The following is a 26,549-nucleotide window of genomic DNA, read 5'->3' on the forward strand; positions in this document are numbered from 1 at the left end:
TCCCACCGGGCTCAGGGAAGCGCCAGCTTTTGTAATCCTAGCTCAGCTTCCAAGACGGCGGTTTTCCATGCAAGCGGAATGCAAGGACAAGCCGCAGCGACTCCCGTGAGCCCAAACCTGCTTTTTGTTGTTGTTGTTGTTGTTTTACCTTGTCGGTTGAAATCCATGGGAGGCTGTTTGCAGTCCTGAGCTCTGTGCCCGCTGGCCCCGCAGTTGTAACAGGAGAGATTCCCGTTTTTTTTGTGGCCGGAGCCGTTGCTGCCGCCCATCATTCCCTGTGCCTGGTACACCCCCGCCGTCCCCGCCATGAAGTTCTGCATGGGCGGCACCGCGAACGCCGACTGGCCGCTCAGGACGGAGTCCGGCGCGAGGCCGCTGTTGTACGCGGTGTGCACCACGGGGAAGGTGGTGCTGCTGTTGTACTGCTGCGTGTTGATGTAGCCGTTGCTGCACAGAGGGTTGAAGGGCAGGAACGGAAAAGTAAACATCGAGGGCCCCGAGAACGGGTGCTGAAAGTAGTTGGCGTAGCTCACGGTCATGCCGCTCGAGCCGCAGTTGCCGCTGCAGCCGCAGGAGCTGCACACCATGCAGCCGGGCGGCTGCGGCTGCTGCTGCTGGTGGTGGTGGTGGTGGCTCTGGTTTGGTACCGGGATGCTCCCCGCGGAGCCGCCGCCGCCGCTGCTGCTGCTGCTGTAGAAGCTGTTGTCGGCGCCCGAGGACAGCGTGGGGCTGGAGCTGGGCGCCGGGCAGCTCGGCAGGTTGCCCAGGGTGGCAAACGACGTGGCCGGGTGGCTGCCGGAGGAGGCCGCGTTGCTGTTCGCGCAGAAGCTGCCTTGCATGGGCGCCACCGGCACGCTGCTCATCGCAGAAAAGGCAACTTTGGTGTTGGCTGTGTAGAGAGCAGTCCGGGGGTTTATTATTGCAGGGGACACCGTTATTTGCATATTACTGGAGCAGGAAGTCTGTCCGGCCATGGCGGAGTCGGTAGGGACAGAAGACGACACGAGGAGCTTGATGGGCGGGCGAGCCACGTGGAAGACAGTGCTGGACGTGACAGTGGCAGCAGTGCTCGTTTCCACTATCAGTCCCGGCTGCTGAGCTGTTTTTATCACCCTGTCCAGAGTTGACGCGTGCACGACTTTGGTTCGAGGGCCAAAGTTAATGGTAGATGTAGGGGAACTGTTCTCAGCAGCCCCCGAGAGCACTTGCAAGGGCTGATGGGGAGAAGACGCAGCCATTACATCCACCACGGCGTTTCCAAAGCTCTTTTCCATTTTTATGCTGCCCCTAGGCCCAGGAGAAACTTTATTTCTTTCTTCTAAAGACAGCAGCGAATGCATAGACGATGAAAGCAGCTTCATGTCTGCATTGCCCCGCTCTGATTTATGCACCGAATTTAGCATTCGGATGGGGGTGATATGAGAAGAGGCTGCTGACATCATTTGCAGCGGCAGCGCGTGGTGCCCGGACGGACTGGAGCCCGCGTCGTTTTGCACTGGCAAAACCTGAGCGGTGGGTCTGGCAGAGCTCGAGGTGAAATGATTCAGTAACATCACCGGCTTCTCCTTTTCCGAACCCTCTAAGTGAATCTCTAAACCTGGGGACAGAAAGATCTCATAAATAAACACAGCTTCACCACGCAACGCGGAGCAGCGTCTCGCGCTTCCGCTTACGTCTCTCGTTCTCCTCGGCGCTGTCCGAGCTCTCTTCCCTCGTCTGGATCCCCATGGGGCTGGAGGAAGAGCTGGAGTACTCGGAAGAGCTGCCTTCCCGGGGCAGGGGGTGGGCTGGCTGATCCACGTCCACCCGCAGCTCTGCGGATAAAGCGCGCCGGGAGTTTACAAGGGATGGTGGAAAAGCAGGAAATGGAGGAGCCGGCTCCTGCGCGAGGCCACGTTCGCCCGGAGAGGCCGGCACATTCCCGGTGCCTGGCTCTTACCTGCAGCGTGGTTGCCACGAAGACCCTGCATGGGGCCCACGTGGGTCGTAGGGGGAACCCTGGCCACCCCGTTGCTGGTAACCGAGGAAGCTGCCGCGGGGTTTAGGCACCGCTTCTCCGACTTCTCCCTGGAGAGGGATGGAAAAACACCATAAAGAAACAAAAACGGGCTGAACATCAACAGATCAATCACTTTTTTAACAAGACTGAAGCAGACTAAGTTCACTGAGGAGTTCATTAAAAGTTATGCTAATTTCAAATGGAAACACTTGGAAGTTTTATCACAGCTTCTTGCCAGCAGCTTCGCTGGTCTTTTTGTCATGTGAGCATTATCATCTCTTGTTATAGCAAACAGTCTGGAAAAACCTAAGATTGACAGAAAATGCTGTCAAGAAGTTTTGATAAATGGGCATGGATTTGGATTTTTTAATTGCTTTCTAAGTCACTACAACAGTTTCAGAAAAAAACAGTTGCCTCTGCTCAGAAATATATATGGACAATCTGCTGCATCAGTTGCCCCAAATGGCCATTGGCATCACACGCAGAACTAATTTTTTTTTATACCATTTCCACCCTGAAAATGGCTCTTCCTGAAGCTAGGGTTACCTGCTGTCCAAATAACACCGATCCAGCCCTGATTTTCAGTGCTTTTTCCCCCCAGAATGTCAGCAAATCCACACTGTGGATGCAGATCATCTGGCAGCCCTCGTAGAGGGTAAGTCCAAACTCTAAGCAGGGCCAGGCCATTATGCCAGAAACCACTAAGAACACAAAACGCCAAAGTTCTGAAACAGGCTGAGGTACCCAGGGAGCTTGTCGACCTTCTTCACTGCTCCTGGCTGCCCAACAAAAGTGCATCTTATCAAAGGCCTTGAACAGCAGAGTCAAACAGGGATCAAAATTATCTGGTAAGGCACTGCTGCAAGAGCTTTTCAAAGCCACCAGCCCGAGAACAAGGAAAGTGTTATCAGGTTTACAGGTGGGAACCCTGTCCCATCTGTAATTGTGTGCACTGCCTGAAAAGCAAACAACACTTGGTTGGAAATGATATATTAAGAACTTAAAGCAAACGATTCTTTTTTCCACTTACTTCTCCAACTCCAGCTGGGTCTTGAGTTTCTTCTTTGCTCCCATGGTGAGAGATTCAAACTTGTTCAGATCTTCCTCAGTAAGACTCAGAAACTTTTATTAAAAAGAAAAGACATGTGCATTTAGTTTTACAGCCACAAAATATTATTTACATTTCTAATAAATATCTATTCAGCAAATCATCTTTAAAGACTTTTTAAACATATGTTAACTCGAATAAGTTCTACTGCAATTTTAAATTACAGACTCGGTGTAGAATAAGAGAGAGGGAAACTTGGATGAAAGAAAGAACACCTGGAGATTGAATTTAATTAGGTATTTGCCTATATTAACATTTTGCAATAAACACAAGGTGTTTACTACAACGTAATCCATGTTTATATTAAAATACAACTTCACACTGTAAATGAGTTTAAGAATCTAGCTCAGTTAAGGAAAAAATCCTATAGTTTTCCCAGGTATGTAATTGAAACACCAAAATCAATGTGCAGTTGTATTGTCAGGCTTCTTGAAAACATGCAATGGAATTAAATTTTATAAGCAGCATTAAATACAATGATGTGATAAAATATACGAATTTGCAATATAAATGAAAATATAATGAAATGAAAATATAAAATGCCAGCAAAATATGCATACTGATCCATGCATAGATTTCCTCTGTGGAAAAATGCCAGCATACTCAAATATGCACAATTTTGCTGGCTCATTGAGGGAAAATACTCTATTTTCCCTCACTGACGAAAATCAAATTGGAAAGTTCTGGTAACATAATTTACTTAAATACCTGGGATGTACTATAATCACCACAAAGCTATCCCAATTTAGTGCTGACTTAAGCCAGGCACCTTGTCCACTGGAGGGCGTGCGAGGCTAAAACACAGCAAGGAGAGGACAGGAATTTGATTTCCCAGCTGTTACAGCTGGAGCTGAATAAATACTGTACAAAGTATTTCCATCTACTCAGTCAGAATCCAGCACACATCAATAACACTCACGATTCTGGCCAAGCAAATGCACAAGTGATCATTTTTTCCATATGAATTTTTGCAGAAAGTAAAAATCTCACATTGCGCATGCACAAACTAGTGCACATGGGAGAAGCCTTTGTGATTCTATTTTTTTAAAAAATTAAGATCACTAAATATTATGGGAAGAAAAATTGATCAGGACACAGCAATAAAAGAGTAACAATTTTAGTTATCTACTGCACATCAGAGGTATGAACAGGGAGTCAAAGCAGAGCTCATAAATCGACATTCTAGTTGGATGCTGGAGATCCCTTAAAAAAGTGGCAATCACCAGCCCAGGTCATGGACATAGCCCCGATCAAAAACAGGAAGGAAGTTTTCATCACAATATTATTGCTCTGAGAGAGTGCAAATCTTTACAGTGTCTGCCAGTAACTTCTGCAATTCTAAACGTGGATGTCTGCAGCGTCTCCACGCCGTACAAATATAGATATGATTTAAAAGGCAGCTTCCTTTTCCCAGCCTGGCTTCCCCCCTACCTTCTCCATCGTGAGCTGCTTGAAGACGGGGTAGTATTTGTGCAAACGCAGCTTCCTGAGCCAGTCCAAGATCCCGTTTTGCTCCTGGGTCTGGGGGGTCTGCGGGCTGGAAGACATCAGCATGGGCGAGGAGGAGTCCATCTGGGCGCGATAGGCCAGCGCGGAGCCGCCGCCTCCGGAATGGGAGCAGTGCGGGAGCGCCACGGGAGCGGCAGCCGGGTGCTGCACGTGGTTCTGAGAGGACTGGATGCCGGCCACTCCGCATATCGGCCTGCAAAAGAGCAGCAGAATTCCAGTTAAGGCACTGAATCCGGGGTGCGGGGGGCTCAGCCCGCGCTCGTACAAATCCAGCACCTCCCAGATTTGCCCTAAAACCCGGCAAATCCAACTTACAGATTGGTACAACTCTATGCTACACAACAGCATAACAAAAGCAGCAAGGTTTATGGCAAGTTGTAAATCATATCTTGCAATTAAGCACTGTTTTCCTTCTGCAATCACAGCTAACATATGTTCTACTCTCTCTGTAATTAAAAACACAAGGTTTGCAGATAATGGTTGAACTTTGCACTATTAAAAAGAAGCCCAAATCTGTGGAATTGTGTTTTTTTTGTTGTTGTTGTTGCATGTGGAGCTGTCAAATTAACATCTGCTCCTTAGAGGGTTCTATATTTTGTTGGAGAAAACAAAAAATTCCTCTTAAGAATGATTTAGGTCCTGGATTTCCTAAACCTTACAAAAGGTAGGAGTTCTTCCCTTCTTTCCCAAGCTGGATTGTACATCCCTTCCTCACTTTCCTTCCTCCCTCTGGAAGGAAAACCACCATTCCTATGTGCTGTAGAGAAGAAAATCCCCAGCAGAGACCTTCTAGTCTTCCCTAGCCCAGAGAGACTTATGTTAGGGATGACCCCACCTGTGTTACAATGGGGAAAAACATTATTCACTGTATGGATTCCACCTAGGATATCCATCCCTGCGGCTCAGCGGGAAGATGTGCTGCCAATTACTCCCAATTTTAGGCTTTCTGAGAAACGCTGCTTAGAACAGGTTTACACAGAGCACTTTGCCAACAGAAACATGGCACAAGCATCTGATCTTATCTCCCGTTTGACGCCCTGAAAGACTTCCCTAAACGCTTCTTTGAACATACGTGTTTCTCAAGACAGGGCATCCACTGCTGCTTTCGTAACTGCCCATGATGACAGGATCCATCACAACCCTAGAAAGCTTAGGCCAATGGTAATTATATTACACAAGCTTTATTTCTGAAGCTGAAGTAGAATTCTACCTCACACTTCCAGTGAAGAGATTGGGTTACAGTTTGGTTTGCAAAACTCAGTTGTTGGTTACGTAACTTGTGCTGCCTTTGTGATCAACACACTCCAGATCTTCTCTTCGACTAGAAGATAACCAGATTGAGCTACCACAATTCATTATTATTGCACAGCCTGTTTTTTGAGACATTTAAGGAAAAAGCAGATGACAGCACTAGAAATGCTAGTGCTTTTCACACCCGTATTCCCCACTGTCTAGTGGTTACTGAGCAGACCACATGCTGAAGATAAACTTTAAAACCTTCAGCACGCTAAAAACTACACAGATGAATCTGACAGTACAGACTCAAATAAATATTCAGGGAAAGACAAATAATTACCTACGTAAAAGGGTTCTACAACTAACCAGAACAAATATAAACCAACCATCTTACCTTCCAGATGTTCCCAGTGTAGCTCCTACTTTATAAATGGAGGGGTTGCCAGGATCTAAATGAAGAGAACAGACGTTAAGTATAGCATCTATTTATTGAAGGTAGTTCAGTAAAAATAAATAAGCAAATAAAAAATTATTTAAACTTACTTGAACTCTGTAGTTGCTGTGAAGGTGATGAAGTGCTGAAGAACTTTCTGACATGGTCATTTTTCACCACGTGGGAAGGTAATGGTGCCAAATACCTGCATGTTCATGTAAAGCAAACAACCCCCCCCATTCTGTTACATTTGAACTGCAGCTGCCTATGCAGTCAAAATATTTTTACAAACTGGTATTGAGGACCTTTCTTGTTAAGTACACCAGGAATTCTGAATCAAATTAGACTTAATGCTACTTAAATTCATGCTACTGTTTTATGCTGCCCTCATTCTGTTAAAGCTTTAGTCAAAGATGCTAAATTTAAGAGTATGTGCGGTTGAAATGGTGAACACTTGTAAGGAAAAGGTGGGCGAGTACAAACTGGGTATTTCCTCACAAATTGTGAAACCCAATGACCACAAAGTATAGATGTATCTACTGTTGCTTAATTTATTACTCTTTGAGATAAAGAGCAGATGTAGACTCTGGCAATGTAGGGTAAATGGCTATAAAAATTATGTCATATTTTCCCTAGGATTGCCATGCCTCTGAGGGAAATCAAAATGGTAATCTTCTCAAATGCGATGCATAAAGTATGTTTTATTGACATTGCTAGACTTCTTGTTGTCATGCAAGCTTGATTCTCTCTTTTGCAAAACCTATAGGTTTGAAAACATACAAGAAGCTGTAAAAAAGAACATTTTTGCCCTATCTTTATATACATAATTAAAAAAAAACACCCTTTTGGGTAAGAAAACTAACACAATTACGCACACATATGAATGTGCTTTCCACCATGAAAATCCACAGTTCATTTCTGACTTTTTGCACCACGTAGCAGTGAACACAGCAGCTTCTCCCTGCCTCTGTTCCTAAGATACCGGCGTTGCTGCGCGAACGCAGATTGCTGCTCTATTAACCTACATTTGTAGAGACTGTTGCTAGCTAAACAGCAGCAACTCGCATTCCCTCTCATCCTACCTCATTCTGCTCCACAGCCTGTGATCCTCAGCAAGTTGCTGGAAATGTTAACACCACTTGCCATTAAAAATAATCTAGGCATGCACCTGCTGGCTCCGACTATGGAAAAACAATATCCACTATGGCTCTAGCAACAGGGGACGTAAGTCTGTGTTGTCTGGGGATACTAGATTAAGGAAACGCTCTAAAAATGTGATTTTGTGTCTTAAAAGCCATGTCATAATTAGCATTGACAAAGGCAGTAATATTCGAAAATATTTTCTGCTCCTCAAATTATCCTAGCAAAATTATTCCAGTATTTAAAAGAGATGATGCGACTTTGCATGGCTGATGATTTTCAAAATGGGGGTTTAGTTTTGCTAATGCCCAGGTAATTTGTGATAATGTGAGCAGATACCACCTAAGGCTTCGGAAATTTATGAGCTCTTAAGGCCTACCAATAGTTTAATGGTTACAAAGATGTACACAAAGCATTTTAAATCCCTGCAACCCAGGCCTCGATACAGAAGATGATCATTTAGGAAACTTCTTTCCCTGAGCTTTTTTTTTTTTTTTTTAGAACAGTTTTAGCCATTTTTGGAGGCTAAAGCAAAGTCACTGCTCCCATGCTTATCTCTAACAAAGCGCTGAGGAAAAGTTAACCCTCCAGTTTAATGAAACATATTATGGCCACATTTATTTCCGAATAAAGATTCTCTGTAAAATTCCTACGTCCTAAAATTAGCAAAACATCAAGGAATAACATCTGCAGCATTGGACTCTGAGCTCTTGAAAGTAATTTAGAAAACAGTTGTAACATTTCCATTTCTTTGTGAGAAAAGCCAAGTGGCAGGCTAAAAAACAAGCACACAACAACAGAGCTTACCTAAGGTCGGATTCCAGGTCTATGTGGTTCCGTTCCAGGTAAAATGAATCTGGACCAGCTAGGCAAGGAATGAATTTCTCCAAGTTTTCCTCTGGATACAGCTGAGACAGCTAAAGGTGGAGGATATTATAAATGGAAAAATAAGTGATTTTTTCATTATTATTATTTTCAATCAGTTTTAAGAAGTTCAAGGAACAGTAATTTACAAAATAAATATTTTATGAAATGTAATCTATTTGCATTATGTTAACACATTCTGAAAAATCTCATTTGAACAAAATTACATCCTGGGAAAATGGAAGGAAATTTTGTACAAGTACACGTCGTAACTCCTTTACCTTTGAAATAAATTCAGTCACTTCAATGGAAGATTTGGTTACCAACGTCACTGAAGAATCAGACCACAGGACCTTAAAAAGTGAAACACATTCGGTTTAGTAAGTGGTAGCAAGGGATTTACAGTGGGTTTTAACAGCTCAAGATCAAAAATAGGTATCAGATGTTTATTCCATTACTCTGTGAAAGAAAGTGTGTAACGTGCAGCATCAACATGGAAAAACTACCCTGTGCACAAGTTACTATTACTCACTCTTGCTAGCTGCTATATTTTATGAGCTCTTCTGAATTCCTGCAAAAGTTCTTCATGGGTTACACGGGCGCTGCACGCTGCAGACATCCCGCCTTAACAAACGGACTGGTAACTCATGGAAAATTTTATTCTTCCTGTTTTCTGTAACAACAGCTGGTTTGCGGGCTCTGATGTACAGTACGGACAACTCGTCGCCGCACAGCGGTGCCTATTTTTAATTAATCAGCTCCATCTGCAATGCAAAATTGAACGTGGCAGCAAAGGAGCCCACTGCCAAAAAAGCAAAACCTTGCAAATGTGGCTGCTCTGGCCGTGCTCCTTAGACACCATCTTGCACAAGCCCTAGGAAAAGGGAATAGCTCAGGATCTCTTCCCATACGCCTTCTCATGGAGTCATTACATTCTTCGAGACAGAGACACTTATTGGTTGGTAAATGATTAGTTTGAGCCAAAAGTCAGGCTTTTTTGGCATAAAGGATATCCAAGGATATCCTGGCTGGTTTTTCTGGTGAAAGAGACGTCCTCCAGGCTTATCTAATGAGAGCATTTGGATGGTCCATGAGTCTGCACCGGTTGTATACGGGAAGGAGCTGGTTTTATGTGCCGAAGGACCAGGAAGCTTTCCTCTCACATGACACTAGTTTCAATGACAACTGAAAACATACACAAAGATTTTCCAGCCACTAGAATGCTGCCAAAAAGACTGGTGAGGAGAGTATTTCAAAATACATTACATAATGGAGGAATTTCCTCTCTGCAGAGCTGTTACACAAAAAGTAAGGAAAAAAGAAAAGAAAGAAAGAAAGGCTTAGCGATTTCTGGTTTTACAAAGCCTGCATACTTTTTAAGCTCATGATAAATTGGTATGGATTTTTTTTTAAGATTCACAGAAGTTCCAGAAAACAGAGGAGCTATTTCTTTGCCTTTCTAGTTCTCTCCTTTGATAACTTGTTAAATTTTTCACTACTTACAAAAGCAGTAAGGTGAACTATAAATGCAGGCAAGAGCAGCAATGCCAAGTAACGCTGAAAACACCAAACTGCTCTAGCTATTGGCCTGCTATTCCAGGCAACGGAGCTACTAAACAAAACATTGAACAGTTGGGTTTCTCAACCAGCAAACAGCAATTTAGCAGCTCAGCTGAACTACGCAATGTCCTTTCAGACATTTACAAGCTGACCAATTAAATGCTGTAGCTCTTCAACGATAACGGGAATTTTTTATGTTTATACAAGAGTTTATAAGGGGAAAGATAGACCATGAGATCCTCACATGTAACTGGAGTTCACACAGTTCTGTAGCTGACGATCTCAAAACTCCCCAAAAAAGCTTTTTAATATGGATATTTGGAATACTTTGAATTCAGACAGTTCAGGACATTATCAGTGAATCAAGTCGTGCAGAGGTTAACACTGTCAGGGTCCCAAGCTGACAGAAAACTGCTGCTCTACCTAACGTGGTGGCTTCGGATATTGGAAATTGTGCCGTCCATTTCCCGATTCTCCTTTTCTCCCTGTTTGGCTCGGGAGCCTCATTAAGTAAAGCGGAGACATTTTCTGGGCTTTGCATTCTGGATTTTGTAACAGGCCGCTCGAGCCAGGCGGCAGAAAAGCACCGTGTCGCTCTTCCTCGCACAACCCAAGCCCAGGGTTTCCTACCACTAACACGAGTTTTCGCAGACAGGGATGGTAAATTCACAAAAACTGGGAGCAATCAAGTTACTTGACTCTTTTACAAACAGAACCACCAAAAGGCAAGTGAAAGGGGGGGCAGAGATGCACTTCTAGCAGCTTGTGGCCAACCTCTCTTTCCTAAAACTGTTCCCATTTCCAGTTTGAGTGTGGCTGCCTTTGCTCTTCAGTGGATGGTTCCTGTTATACCTCTTTTTGTTACGACCTCCTTAATATAATTTTTTTTTCTTCTGAAAACTCTTTTGTATGACACTCAAGTCACATTCCAGTAAAGTGGCATTTTCCTAGTATTAGCCTTGAACAGTTCACACAGCTATTTTCTAAACTCTCTCAAGTCCTATTTAAAAACAGTAGCATCTGAACAATATGTCACATTCTCACGATCCCCTCAAAGTTGAATACAAAGAAAAATGACCATTCTAGCTCTTCTTCCATAGGCACAGGGCTTCCATTTGTTACAATCCTGCCCAAAGAGTCTAAGTTCTCTTGTTTGCCCAGAATAAGATTTAAATTCTTTTTAGTTTCAGCTTTCCAGGACGGATTCCCATTCTGTACGTGTGGCATGAATTACTTTGCTCTCCCAAGCACAGACTTGGTCACACCTGGCTGCATTAGAGTGCGTTTTGTTGGCCTGTGTCCCACCTCCCAGATCAACTGCGTCATCCTTGAATTTCAGACAGCAGCAATTTCAAGACTACTCCCAAGTAACACAAAAAAAGGACTGACATCTATCCCCAAGGAGCTCCACTAGGTCCATTTCTGTGATCTACCACGGAGGTCTGAGCATTTCTTTAGTTCCTTTTCAAGTGTTATCCTCTCTTCCCCGAGGGTGCAAGAAAGCCGATCGCCCAACTTACCTCAAAGGAATATTCAACATTTCTTTCATTCTTCTTGTGCGCCAGTCCCTTTAGCTCCACTTTTTCAACACTCACTACGAGAAAGCGAAGAAATAAGCAGCATGAGAAGGGGATTCTTAAGCACACGTAAAAGCGATTATTCTTTGGTAATGTCAGCTGTGCTTTGGGTATTTGGGTTTTGGCAGGGTCGCTCCCGCCTGCCTCCTGCCACATTTCGGAGGGCTGATCCGGAGCGGGCGGCTCTTCCTGGCTGCTTTCAGCTCTCATCTTCCAAAGGCTGCTCCTGGTTTAGCTTTGACCAGCAAGCAGCCAGCACGCTGGACACAACGCTTCTGATTTCCTCCCAGCCTTACCATTGCACTCATCGGTACAGGAACAGAAAGCTACACCAACATGGAGGGGTTTATCTTAATGTCAAAAGCCAGTAGCCAAATATCAGCCCTCATTTTGCAGATAAAGCCACAGCAACATGTTTCAGGCATCTGGTTTCATCAGTCCAGCATCTCACTAGTCCCCATAGTGACACTTCAGTCAAAGCTCTCGCAGCTCCAACCTGGAGCTTGTTTTTTCTCCATCTGTAACAACCAGGACTTGTTCCGAAGTCTTTACCTTACACGTTTAAAATTCTTGTGTCCTGTTCATTTTTAAAGTGTCACAACCTAGATCTTGGCCTTTGTAAAGACCTTCTCCTCCAGCCTCCTGATTTCCATGCAGCCAAATTCTTTAGAAGTACCAAGTTTAAAATAGATCTGGAGATATTTGTACCCTCTGGTCTTTAAAACACAGAATTAGCATCTCCTTTAAGATTACTTCAGCTGTTCACTATGTAATTCCCAAGTACAATAACGCAAATTCCTAAGCCTATGCATAATGCCAAACCCTTCCTTACTGTCTCCTGTATCTTATTCCTTCTGTAGAGACTTTAAGTATTCAGTGAATTCCTCACACAATTTTGTAATGATTTTACACTACTAGCTTGCTGTTATGCTGTATGCTGAACACTCCTGAAATAAATCCTCTGCATGCCAGATACCGATGAGTTATCTAGACAGCAGAATAGGGATTTAAACGTGCTTTGAAGTAGTTCAAAGCTGTTCTTGCCATCTGAAGAAAAACCTACCTCCGTTTACTTATCTAAGAGAATCCAGGGCAGCCTATGTCATGCTCACAACAGTTAAAATGTACTAAATTGGAATGATTCGTACTTCGAATTTATGGTAACGGGGAAGAACGTAGTCAAGGGGGTATTGAGAGGATTTCACCTCCGTTCTGCTGGTGGAACAGCTGCCTGACGAGCAGATGAGCTGTAGAAAGACCAGGGTCAACTGCTGTGACATATGTCTGTGCAGCAGGACAAAGAAAGCCATATAGATGTGCATGTGTTACTTAACAGGGTATTTATAGCAAATCTAGAGTTACTTTACTGAAAGCTTCTCATCACTTAAATTTTTGCAGCATTCAAGTGCTATCTCTGATAGCTATTCATAATTTCCTTTGAAAAACAGGGCTACTTGTCAGCATAAAATGGAACTCCCCTTGTTTTACTGCATGGGTTAATAACAAACTTTACGTTGGCCCATGGAGCTTGTTGTGCTGACAGGAACATGACCTTTCATGCTGAAGTTGGGGTCTGAACTCGTTCAGTGAACACAATCTGCTGCAGCAAATTTATCTCCTGCAAAATGATTGCAATTAGCAGAGTGGATCATTACGTAGCTACTTCTGCACTGACTGCAGTGATTCTGCACTGAATCTGTAAGATCCAGGCTGTTCTGGAGCATGAAATACGGTTCCCTCTACAGCACGACCATACTTTCCTATGGATGGCTGTATGGATAATTTTAGAGGGATATAAAGTACCCCAGTAACCTTCCCCTGGCTGGTGAAAAGCATGAAAAATATCATTAGTCTAACAAAGTCTGGAGCTCTTGTTAAATTCATTGAGTTGTATAAACCTGTTATTTGATCTTCTAGCATGCTACTTTGGAATGCTATTTAACCTATGGTTGATTTTGTTAAATAACTTTCCTAAATCTGCCATGAAACATAACTTTATTCAGAGCAATTAAGTACATAAAACTCAGGAAGAAAAAACTGCCATCTACCAAGTAGGAGTGAGCAGATTTTACAAGGAAAAAGTAAACAACCTTTGCTGTATTGACTCATAAAACCAGAGGAAGTGGTTCAGAGAGCTGACTGTAACCAGCACCACTGTGACCGATTCCCTGTCCAGAAAAAACGTCACCCAGAACAAGGCCACATGATACTGTTGTGCTTTCAGGATGCTGAAATCTGCAAAACTCAAGCTTCCTAAACCAGAATATTAAACAAAAAAATGCTAGTGTTTCAAGTTTAGGGATGATGCAAATGTTCTTGCAGCAGGTACCTTGAATGGGAGCTCTAGGTCTGTCTGCAAGCAGCCCAGGCCAGCTCTCCACACCGTGCGTGGGGCAGGAGCCGCATGGAGCAGCTTGGCAGGGCATCAGTCACCATATGAGACCCATAGGACTCTTCCCATCTGCTCCTTTCTCTCAGGACATCCTTGGGAAAGGATCCAAGCACGTGTGCACCTCATTCCCTGCTGACTTCCTAAGCGGCATTCGCTCTGGGACACACAAGATTCCCTGGCAGAGAGATTTATCCGTAATCATCTGGGAAATGAGGTGGACGCTGGGCTTAAGGGCAGGTAAGGGAAAGGGGGAGCTGGATATCACAAATGTAACATGGAAGGGGACACAGAACGAGAGGATGGAGGTTTCTAAAACTTCAGCACTGCAGAAGAGGCTCCCGCGGGGGCAGCCCGTAACTGGGGTACAGATAAAACACGTGCCCTGAAACCTCCTTGTGGCATCACGTGGAAATGGGCAGAGTACCAGGACACCTCCGCACAGCCCAGAACACAGCTCCTGCTTACCAAGAACCTGACGTGGAAAGGGTTGAATCTTTGTATTTCGCTGAACTTGAGTCTGAAAGGGCAATGGCCAGCATGAAGCAACTGCCCCTAGCAGAGATTTTCCAGCACCAAATTTCCTATGGGTTTGTTTTTGCTTCTTTTAAACTTTATTTGCTGCTTTAATTGGCACATGAGTATTCTGCACATAGTTATGAGCTGTGCACAGAATGGTGGCTTGCACAGAGAATGGATTTGAACTATTGCAGTCCTGCTAAATGAATTACCCCACCCCTACCCTTGATTATAACTACAGGGTTCCTGTCACAGAGATGTCCAGACAGCATAATAGCTGTGATAGCTTAAAGATGAAAACCAGCAGCGTTTCCCAGTTCATGAGGGCTTGATTGGTGTTTTTTTGGCAACTTCCAGCACAGGAGGAAGAGGAAAAGATGCTGTTTCACCATCCTTTGGAGATACCCTGCAACACAAAGGCCATCCAGGATTTCCCTCAACCCTTTTGATTAGCTTTTCAGCAGTTTATTAAGTTACTCACTGCTTTACGATAGCACTTGCTATTGCAAACAGGCCGTAAGCAGCAGCTCATGGAGCTACTGGGAACACAGCAGCCCTTTCACTTACGTTTCAGCCTGGGTTTTGTTTTACAACCCAAGGGAATCTCCGTGCTCTCCCTTCCCCAAATAACTCGCACCTTCCCCCGCCTTGTTCCATAATCCCAGGACTTCTGCCCATCTGGCAACTCTCCCCTGCAAATGAAACTCCCTGCTCCCAGCCCGCCAGCTCTTCTCCCCTATGCCAGAATAATATCTATCCTCATTAGTATTTCCTGCTGCTCAGACATTTACATTCGCTTTAGCTACTCAAACATCCCCTTCTGCAGAATTGCAGAAGAGAAAGACTTCGAGGGTCACAGAATATGTGACCCTGCCAATTCTTTCTTACACACGTTCACACTATCTAGACACAAGATTTTAAACTAGCATGAAAAGAGAAAAATAAAAAGCAAGAAAGCTAGACTGTAGACTGTAAATGAAGCTCATCACTCTGCACCTTGATGGCAGTTGCTTACCCATTGACTTGGTCTTTTCTCCTCTTCAAACACAACTAGACCTGATGCCTTTTGCCTGCTGCTTCAGAATTTCAAGGTAAAACAGATCCAGCAAGTAAAGACGTTTGATTCACTTCTATACCTTCCTATCCCAGCAGGAGTGTTACCCATTTGGCTGATGGTTAGTACATTAAACAACTGACAAGTTGGGTTTTGTGAAAGCAGAAATGAAGGAACTATTCCTGCCCTCTTGCCCTAGCAAAGTACACAACTCTCTGGCTTTCCGCATGTCATTCCTTGTCCAGCCTCTCCCTCTAAATGGGAGGGATCTCCCACTAATTCCCTATGTACACACAAGCAGAAAGGGCATCCAAGGCCACACTAGGTTGTTAGTCTTTACTTTAGACCCAGAATGTCAGCATTCACCTATTCGAGCGAAGGATTGATTCAAATTGACTATAGGATTCAGGTGTAGCTTCAAAATCCTACACAGAGGAGACAACTGGGATGCTGAAACACTCGGAGTGGATCAAGGGAAAGACTGAAGTGTCTCCATCATCACCAGCTTTTCTCCTCCAGCCTTTCTTGCATTGATACGGGAAGAACAGAGGAATTTTATTTGCTTTAGGAACGTTTAAAAAGAGTCTCTTGATTTTGCATTTCTGGTTCTTAAAGCTTTTTATCTATGATACAGGAATGAAAAAAAGCTAGTAGAGATTCACTACCTCTTACCAGCAAATATACCGATCCATTTCTGCCACACACACAACACTAAGTTTTCTACTGAACTCAGTGTATGTTATTTCACTAGCCTTCTACTTCTTAAAAATAAATTATTCATGTGAAGAGCACCTGCGGAATCAAACCCTGGGTTTTCAAAGCACACAGAAATGGCTGCGCATTTTGTTCTGTAAGGTGAACAGCAAGACAAAATTAATGAGAACCCCGAGCTCACCTCTGGTATTGATCAGCATCTTGGAGTATGCCAGGTTTGGTATTAATGATATGGCCCCGGACCTCAAATTGGGCAAGTTCCAAGTAGGAGAAAACAATACAATATTAACTTGAGCAATGTTTGCCATTGAAGTGAAGAAAAGGCTCCCCATGACCCGGGCCTCCAAACCCAGGCTGAACTTTCAACCTGTGATGTTCTGAATCACTGAAGCCCCGTGCCAGGGACACCGTTAAACTTGAACTTTGCTCCATGCAACAGGCAGCAGAAACTCACCTTGGGTTGCTTCATGACACATTAACTCACACCCAAACTACCCCTTTCCAAGGCAGACATGGCCAACCTGCATGGAAACACTATTTGCACTGCAGCCTGTCAGTAAGTGAGTAACCTTCATACCTGCAGAAACGGCTTCAGGGCAGGGAAAAGACCATGAGGAGGGAGGTCATGTACTGCTTTCTTTAAGGCAAGTAGCATTGCAAACAAGCAATTCAAATATACAAGTGTCCATTAGATTTAACTTACGGGACAAGCACCACAACTACAAGGATGTCCATTTATAACTATGCCAGAGGGAAAAAGCTGCTTCCAGAGAGCACCAGGAGCTTGAGGAAATACTGTGAACAAGGTAAGGAAAGAGATAAGGAAATAAATGTTTCTTTTTGGAGAATGAGTGTATTTTTGCTACTTCTGGAGAAGGTCTAATATAGAAAAGGATGAAATTATTTGCTCTACAGTGAACTGCATTGACAAGAAAGAATGATCTTATTAGTAATGAGATGAATTACATTTCATTCTCAGCAAACTTCAAAAAGTTGAGTAATTTGAGATTAACCTGTTTTCACATAATACAGTGGTTGGAGGTTTCTCAATAGGGATTGAGAAAACATTTGAGAAGAGATGTTAAACTCTGTGAAATGACCCCAAAGCCTTTATACACAAGCTCACTTCTTGCTTAACTTATGGCTCAACTTAAATGTTTATGTAGAGTTTATCATGCCCTCTCGAAAAGAATGCAGGAGAGCTGGGGTTGAGGAGAGAGCACAGGCAGGTCTTTTTCTTTTCCCCATGCCAGAAGAAATATCTTCAAATTATCCTATACCTCTGACCTACCCACAGAACCAAGGACTGCATTCCAGGGCGGATTAGCACATTTATGGTATCTTGCAAGCTTAGCAGCGACCACAGCAATACCAGAATTGCTGAAACACTCTTAGAGAAGCCACACGTTTACTTGCAAACTCTGTATTTGAGCTTCCTTGGATGTCATAATAACCTGGAAACGCTAGTGGAAGAATTGCTCTTGGAGTGTCTCTTTGTAAGAAAAGAGGATTCTTCCGATTTAAAGAATATTTAAGATCTAAAGCACACTTATAACATTAGTTTTCAGGGAAAATTAATCCTACTTTAAAATAGAAACGGAAGACGAGGAACTGCAATATTCCACAGGAAATAATTACATCGTTTTTTTAAAATCAAGACTACTGGCCTATTTTTGGCAGCATATCAGAAGCAATAATAGGTCGGGATTGTGTCGCTCACCCCCATTCGAACTAGCAGTTTTCTTGTTCCTGCTGTTTCCTCAGTTTGGCTCAGTTCAATTGCAGACTGACCCTATGTTTCTCCAAAAAAAAAGCAGATATTAAAAAAACAGCTGTATATCTTAGCTTTAGCATTCTTAATGGAGCTCTTACCCTGCTTTGGTTAATACTGAAGGACACTGTCAGCACTTCAGGCTGCCACAGAAGGCAATCAGGCTGAATGAGGGTTTCACAACTTCGTGCCATTCGAGAGCTTTACAAACAAACCAAAAAGCTGCCTGCGCTGCAGCCTGCGGAGGACTCGCAGCTGGGCAGGAAAACGTAAAAAGCAGAAAAATCAGCCAGCTGCTTTGGAGATCAGGATGCAGCTCCAAACGTGGAGCTGAAGGTTTTTTGTAGCAAACCCTCCAGGCCAAGGACTTGCACATTACTGAAGGCAAACTGTTTCTTCCAGCCCCTGAAGAGACAACTCTCTAAGCAGCTTTTCCTCTTTTATTATGTCAGAAAAAACACTTTTACACAGGAAGTTATTCTGCAAGAGCTGCTGCATTGGACCTGTGTGTGCAACAGCTCCACTGCCTTAACTAAATGTGAGAAGCAACACGTCACCCTAGACAGGAGCTGTTCCTTGAAACACACTTACCAGGGATTTGCTCTTTAAATATATATATAATAATGCTCTGGGCAGGAGCACGGGGATGCAGAGCCAAGAACGGCTGCAAGAGTCTGACATTAATTAGTTGAGGTCAATTCAGCAACAGGTAAAACCTGCCTTTGGCTCTAATAAAGCTACTTGTTAGAAAGTATAAGGAATACCTCCCTTTTTTCCCCCCCCTACGGAGAGAATATATGCAACCAGGAATTACATATTTAATACCACTGAAATGCCTTCTGGCATTTTCAAGCAGTTTTAGGTACCTTTTTGAAGCACCAGGGTTGAAGATCTCCCACAATGAATTCAGAGGCACTGCTTGAAATTAAGCATTTAGGCAAATTTTGTTGCTGAGGGAAGAAAGGGGCAGAAGGCTATTTGTTTTTAAAGGGCTTTACACTTTAATTTGTAAAATATATTTACTGCCTAATTCCCCAAGCTGACTAATTAGAACATGTAGTTGCATCTACTTAGCTATTTGCACGTAACTTAAGAAGGCCATGTGTAAGCTACGGACGCTCCTGTGTATTTAATTTGCTTAAAAATCTGGCCCAGTGACTCATCTTCCTTTTCCGATTTAAAAAAAAATAACAGTAGACTTCTCCAAATGAGCTGAATGTTCCTTTGAGACATATTCCTGCAAAAATAACTGCACAAATGCTCTATTGGAAGGCAGCTTCAGTAACTACATACATTTTTGTATAATTAAAATAAGCTGGCTGTCCCTATCTAATTATGCAGTCCATGCTAGTAAAAATATCTCGGCAACGGAGAGATGTTCAACTTTGTACATAAATATTTTTACTTACTAGATGAATACGCAGTTGTATATTTAGTCTGGTCTTATCTGATCAAGTGATTATTTTATTTACTGTTCGTAATAAATTGCTTTTAAAACAGAAAACTGGCTTTGTTTCTCTCTTTTTAAGGTTAGCTCACCCTAGAGAAGTCTCATGCTTGCTCATCCTGCCCGAGAAGTGTTTTCTGGCAACCATAAGCCCAGGACAAGCTAGATGGCCAGTTCTGGTCTGAATGTTATGTTAAAAGACACAAATAAAAATGCAAAGGCAGTTTTTAGTGGAAAGTGCACAGTGTAGCTTATTTCCCTATCCTCAGCCTGTGTGCTAAAGCATTAGCAAGCTCAGGCTTCGCCAAGAGGCAAAGGACAAACCTAACGGCTGAAGCCTGGGATGTCCATGGATGTGGATGGAACAGATGCGTATTTGGCACTTAGAAAAATACTACAAACCTCTCCGGTAGCCACTGGAAAGGGGCAGACAGGAAAGCTCCGCTCACCCGGGCACTCTCCAGCAGTGGGAAGCATCAAGCTGAGGTTCTCTCTGAAGTTTGGAGCAATGTCCTAAAAACGGGTGGTTTGGATGGCCCCGCACAGGCGCAGCAGAGCCAGGGGACGCAGAGCAGCTCCAGGCAACTTCCACCGAGCAGCAACTACCTCCTTTGAGGGAGTGGATGCTAGGGGTGCCCAATATCCTCATCACAAAGGATATTTCATGTCTTTAGGGTCTTCTGGGTCCTGCTTGGATGGTCACAACCCGCTGTTGCTCTTAAAAATACTGTCCTAGTATATTAAAAAAATCTTCACAACTAAGCTGACAAGGATTTTCCCAGCAAAGCTTTACACTAGAAAGTCACCCAACCAGGACCTGAATACTATGTTAGTTTATAGCTATAAAAATCCATATGTAAGTATAGAATCTATAACTATTTTACAGCAGAGCTGCTATGGCATGTGCCGGTCGCGGCGCCGCGTCGGGAGATTATCCTGCAGCAGCTGCTCCAGCACCACCCTGGCCTGAAGGGCAACGTGGTGATAAAACACGTTCCCCGGCGCCGGGATCAGGTAGCTGCCGGCTCAACCTCTGCCCAGGGACTTCTGCAGCCCACGGAGCAGCCGGGAGCTTCTCCTGCTGACGGGGAAATGCGGCAGAAAGGCACATTGCAAAGGCACTTCTGAAAACACAAACACGTCCAGCTCGTCTGCTTTGCAAGAAAGCTACTCCAACCAGTGCAGCCCAATGTTTGCATAAATAAACAACTGCTGTTCTCTATGTTTTTTGTAAACAGGATCAGCATCTTTGAAGTCGAGACCAAGACTGCAGTAACAAGCAGGTATTAGCAGCAAAGACAAAGTAATTTGATAGCAGCTTCAAAACAGTTTGGAGAACAGCACGAAAATGTTAACAGAATGAAAAACTAAGCATCCTATGGTCTCCTTAGTGCTTCTACAACCTAGAATAAGATCATATATATGATTAGAATAGACTGTACAGAATCTAGAAGAGCTCTGACAGCATGCATAGGTGTATATAACCCTGAAAACAGGCTTGCCAAGGGCCACACATGCATTTAGGTGCTTAGTTCAGAAGGAAAAAATACCCCTCTGCAGAGCTACTTCTGGGAGATTCTTGCATATTCTGGGGACTCGGGCCTCAGGTTTCAATATCTGGTTTTACTTTCGTAGTTTTGTATGAATCACTGTTCCTTCCCTTCAGATCTCTGACAGGATTTGGCCAGTGATTCAAAGAGATTGAATAAAGCTGTAGCTCAGCATTGAAGCTTCTTTTTGAGACACCGAACCATCACTAGAGGATTACTGTTGTAACCCATCTATGAAGCAAGAACAAGGGAAGGCAAAGCAAATCTCAGCACTGGGTAAGCCAGAGGGAATCCCCTGCAACTACAGCAGAAAATGCTCCCCACTGCTTTGCATCAACACACTTACCACTCGATTTGTAAATATGCAGGATAAAGTCAACTAAATGCACTTGACAGCTCTATTCCCTACCAGCTTTTGCAAGAGTCAGGATCACCAGCAAATCCCTGAGCTGTTTCATATCCCCAGCAGGAAGGGCCAAACTTTGAGCTCCCCAAATCCCTAATATCTCTCTCATACCTACTGTTCCCCACACACAGAACTCACTTATTACACACGTCCATGGGACTGTTTGCAAGAAAACAAGGTCTGAATTGAGCAAAACGGTCCGACTCAGTCTCTGCTTGAATTGTACACGTGGAGTAATTCATCCACAGAAGCAGAAAGCACCACAGGGATCATCTTCTAAGGTGCTTTCTGCCGTTTCCTCTCAGCTGTGTGCATCAATGAGGTAATTTTAGCAGGGCTACCCCTTCGAGTTACTGGTAAAAATAGCATGTGCACCACGCACGGCCGAAATGCATCCGCTCCCGGCAGCGAGGCAAGGAACAAGGCAGAGGAATCTGACTTCCAAGCTTAGAACTACTTTTTGCACCTGAAAAAAATAATAGTTTTGCATAATTTCCACCTGGGATTTTCCAGTGTAAAACAGCTAAAGGATATGGAACAGAGCCACAATTCCTGCCTTCCAGGAAGGCACCTGGCAGTGCTATTGGCAAACGCCTCAGTGCAAGATGTCCTGCTAGATACTGGCTCGGGATAACACGACCCCTGAAAGTTCTTCCAATTTGCTACAGCTGCAACTCCAAAAGGAGATTTTATTCTCAAATTATTGTTCAGCATCAACCCATAACAACTCCAGAGGCTTTCATTACACATATAGCTATCAAACCTCAATCTAGTTCTCAAAGTGCCTGGTTATCCACTGGCATTTCACCAATAGATTTCCAAGATTACCCTAAGCCTGCATGGAACAAAGATCCAGTTTTATTTAAATATCAGAGTACTCTGTATTTTAAATAATATAGTTTCTGTAATTAACTCAGTACAACTGAATTGGCACACAGAATTTTGCCGCTTTATTTTCACTTTATTCTTACCTCATTTTGATTCTATCAGTAATCAACTATTAGCATCAGCTAAATGAGATATGAGCAGGTGTGGGCATATTTAACTGCTAATAAATGAATCTTTCAATACTTCAGCAAAGCAAAGGTGAGCAACTTGTTTCTGTCTGCATTGAGAGAACCTTTCTGACCACCTGTTGAGGAAATCCCAAGCATCTGGACCCAAATCCCTGTGTTTTTTTGCCAGCCAGCTACACAAACACGAAGTCAGCCCTGATGTGCAACACGAATTAGCCTAATTTCACGGATATATAAACAAGACTCTACAGAAAACCGCGAGCAAAACCGTATCTGGAACATATGAGTTGCTGGTTCTTGCAGAGCGATCCTCAGAGGTCCCGAGGCATCGACGCTGCCTTGGAATCTGCAGCCTGAAAAACACCCACTGTTTTCTGCCCTGTGAATCCCAAGGCTGGCATCAGCTGGCAGGCAGAGTACAAGGGAAGTCTGTTTAAAAAACACAACCAATTTCCTCCCCTCTAGCTGCACATGTCCCTCCGTTAAATTTATGAGCTACCGCTCGCAAAGGGTCCCGTGCTGGCCTAAGTATTATTGCATTAGCTGCTTCTTTGCAGTCCATCTGTGCCTTATGTCAAACACTGAACGTGAGAAATCACGATCACTTCCATGGAAATAAAGTGTTGTCATTTACAAAATAAGGTCAATTTAGGATTAGAAAGAAGGGAAAGCAGAGCAGAGAAATATTTGCAGTAATAGCAGGGGGAGCAAAGAAAATTGCTGGCGAAGTAAAAGGCTTTTTTTTTTAGTGAAATGTTCTCATCTTTCCTTCCCACCCACCTCCTCGTTTTCAAACCAGACCAATATGTCATGTCAATGCTCTGTACTAAAGATAATGTATTTCCTTCTGCGACTCACTCCCCTCCTTGAAGCAGAATTTACTGTTTCCAATGCTCAATAACACCAACTTCTGTAACGTTATCTCGTAACGTTAACATATCTGCCCTTTTGTCTGCAGGAGCCTCAGATTATGTGAAAAGCAGACGCCTCCCCCATCTGCAGAGAAAAACCTCAATGATAACATCCAAAAATAAGCAACCTTACCAAAGCTCTCATGAGTTTTCACATCTAGACCCATAATTTGGCAGATGTGAAGAATTTGCTGGTTCGTGTAAGGAAATATCCATAAAAACTCCAGCTACCTGTTGATAAAATGGTGGTATTTTTTCAAAGCCTGTAATCCTCCATAAGGCATCTTTGGGAATAAACCAATCCAAACTTAACTGCACATTTGGAAAATGGGGAGATTTTACAATGAACTGACAAAAGAAGAGCATCTTAACCTACAAACTAACCTGCTAAAACTTCTTGAACTCTCTGTATGCTGCAGGTGAGCTGCTATTCAGGCAGCAAAGCACTGGTGACAGTAAGTGAAAAACGGCCACAGAGAACATAGTTTTCAAGGTGACAGGTGAATCACTTCCATTTTTCTCCTTTAAAGTGAGGATTCTTTGTTCAATTTGGTTCAGGAAAACGTAAACCTAGACAGGATAAGGCATTTATTTCCAACTCCCTATTTCAGAATCTATTCTTGTTTTTAACCTGCTAGCAGGACGGGCAGGCTCCAACAGCCGTGTCCAGATGTTGAAGGCACCGAGCCCTACGGAAACGCAGCGCTCAGCCAAGCCCTTCCCAACATTTCACACATCTACGCTCAGTCCTCACCCAGCATTTGCTGATTTGGCTTCATTGCTGCCACCAGTGCCAGGGGACACAATCCAGCAGCACCGTTTGCCTTCCCCGAGGCTGCACGATGTGTTTTCCACCTTGCAGGAAGCTTCAGCGTTTAAAAAACCTCCTCCATCCCCAACCTTTACAAAGATACCCCTGTGGTTATAGGCTGAGTGCTAGTTCTAAGCCTTACAGATGGGCAAAGTTTTCACAACCGATTCTTTTCTGGCTCTTGAGTTATTCCAGATCCCTTCACTAAGCCATTACCTTAAAGCTGGATCAAAGCTGCTTTTGCCCGAGTGCTGCAAATTTAATTAGGAGCTGAAGTCTCTTATGCAGTGTCCATTACTAGCAGGTGGTCATGCGACTGCTTCCCTAGCTGTGCCTGGAAGCATCCCGGATTTAATCCGCGGAACTAATCAACGCTCCAGAGCAGCCACTTCCAGGCTTTCACAGACCAAAACTGGCCAACAATTTGCAACACAAGAGAGCTCCTGCAGGGATGTGCATGCCTACATTCGTAAGTAATACCCTGAAGAGCCATAGAAAACTGCAAATAGCATTAAATACTAAAGCAATGCAGAATAGATGGTTTTTCTAAGTGTGCTGGTGTGTCCATGCTCTTTACAGCAGCTCCTCGGGTTGCTCTTGCTCCTCTCCCCTTACATCCTGCTGTTGCAATCCCAGATTTCTTGTGACAAAGCTGGTTATGTGGAAAGAGAGGTACCAAGGATGACAAATACATAGTGACTCAAGAGTACAAAAGTTAACTTATTAACCCGCAGCACCACCTAACAATGTAAATTTGCCAGAGTCCACATGCAGCACTAGGAGTTTTAACTCTAATTCCAGTCCTGAAATAGCCAGGAAGGGAACTACTTTACTTGGCTTCTGGCTTTGATGGCATAAAATGGACATATATATTCTTGCCTGCATGAGAGCAGATACTTCTGCACAAAAAGCAAAACTTGAGATTAAAAAGGCAATATTCTTTTGATTTAAAAAATAAAATCACATGATTTCCTTTATCCCAAAGTTAAACCTCCAACCTTAGCTGAACTCCAACATCAGCCATGGGCAACCAAGCCACATGATTCATGCAGAAGCTTCCCAATATACAATAATATCCAAGGAAAGGGGGAACTATGCAACATCAAAACATTAATACCCTGATCCTCAGATTTGACTGCTAGGAATAATTCTACATACTTCAAACTCATAAAAACTACTACACTGGAGACAGCAGGACAGTCTGGAATTCAATGACTTCTGTGCAGTCTAAGCCTTATCTGTATTGCTGAAGTTTACTTTAGAGATAAAATGCACAAAAACATAAACAGCGGAAACATTAACTACAGCTTTAAAGGGTGCTATTTTTCTAAACGATTATACGACAGGGCTTAAGAAATATTTAGGCCAACAGTAGTTGACAAATATTGTTGAGATAATGTTATGTACTTAATACAATAATCCAGGTATACAACTGATGTAGATCACAAGGCACTACAGTGTCAGGACTCGAAACCAAAGGATGTCAAGGTCCCATCCCCTCCCCATTCAACAGGCTTAATTGCAAAAACAGCATTGATTGTCATTAACTAAGAGAGCTCCCGCAATCTAACTTTTTGGGGAAAAAAATGATGACCCAAGGAAGCAGGAGAAAAACAGCAAGACCACCATATAAATACATTTTGTCCAAAGGAAATAAGATAGCAAAATAATAGCAATGGAGATTCCTGGATAGCTCCTGTCACACACATTGCTGTCTGTTTTAACAAAATTTAAGATTCCAAAGCTCATTATATATAACAATCTGCTTAATCTATCTGGAATTTATATTCTGAGGTCTACAGCATTAATGGAAGCAAGGAAATACTTTACATCCTCATATTAATCCAATATTAAATACATTACTCATGTATTTTTGCTAAAATTTGTTTTTTCTCCATCGCTCCAACCACCTGCCGTTCCTTTCATCCTGCAAGTCTCCTTATTCCAGCCTGGGACACAGAGATTCTGCAAAGCCTCAACTCCAGTGTGAACAAATAGTGTGAGTCTGAATTAAGCAAAAGTTTTACTGTGCTCACAAGTACTAAATGGAGTAGAAAGTGTAGAGTAAAGCACACTGCATCCAAAGTTTTACTCCTCTCTGCCTGCAGAAAGCAGCTTGTGGTTATCATTAGACACATGTGTTGCAAGGATTGTGATTCAGCTTCACTCCAACAGATCAGATTTCACCAGTTGCTTCATTTGAAAGCAGACTGGCTTGGAGAAGATTGAGGGTTTGTGTGGTAACAGCAAAGGAAGGATAATTTAAATGCACAGGAAGCAAGAAGTCCTTTCACTTCCAGAAAATTATACTTGGCCCATGGAGAAAACCATCTTCAAGACTGTTCATAGAGGAAAGCAGCATTGGAAACACCTGCAAAGCCTCATGCCAGTAATGGGCATCTCAAATACTACGCAGAGCTTCCAGTGCAGCAAATTTAGGACAGGGCTGTGACAAATTATGATTTTACTCTGTAATATAAAAAAGAGGTCCTTGGACTGCAGCATTCTGTGATATTCTGCAACTTAAAGTGTTTT

At 43.3% G+C, this 26,549-nt stretch overlaps 1 protein-coding gene across 1 annotated transcript in view; it reads right to left on the minus strand.

Moving 5' to 3' along the window:
- Positions 1–26,549, minus strand: part of ZCCHC14 (zinc finger CCHC-type containing 14) — a 43,213-nt gene that overhangs the window by 1,192 nt on the left and 15,472 nt on the right. The window contains exons 3-12 of the mRNA XM_088529096.1: positions 11,370–11,443; positions 8,571–8,642; positions 8,233–8,342; positions 6,396–6,490; positions 6,247–6,301; positions 4,539–4,809; positions 3,030–3,121; positions 1,940–2,067; positions 1,674–1,814; positions 149–1,597 (exon numbers count right to left, since the gene is read on the minus strand). Coding sequence (XP_088385222.1) covers positions 149–1,597; positions 1,674–1,814; positions 1,940–2,067; positions 3,030–3,121; positions 4,539–4,809; positions 6,247–6,301; positions 6,396–6,490; positions 8,233–8,342; positions 8,571–8,642; positions 11,370–11,443 — 2,487 coding nt within the window. The remainder of the gene's footprint in view (positions 1–148; positions 1,598–1,673; positions 1,815–1,939; positions 2,068–3,029; positions 3,122–4,538; positions 4,810–6,246; positions 6,302–6,395; positions 6,491–8,232; positions 8,343–8,570; positions 8,643–11,369; positions 11,444–26,549) is intronic.

The sequence above is a fragment of the Tinamus guttatus genome, unplaced genomic scaffold, assembly GCF_059628265.1.
Source record: "Tinamus guttatus ecotype Peru unplaced genomic scaffold, ASM5962826v1 Tinamus_guttatus_pri_ptg000323l, whole genome shotgun sequence".
NCBI lineage: Eukaryota > Metazoa > Chordata > Aves > Tinamiformes > Tinamidae > Tinamus > Tinamus guttatus.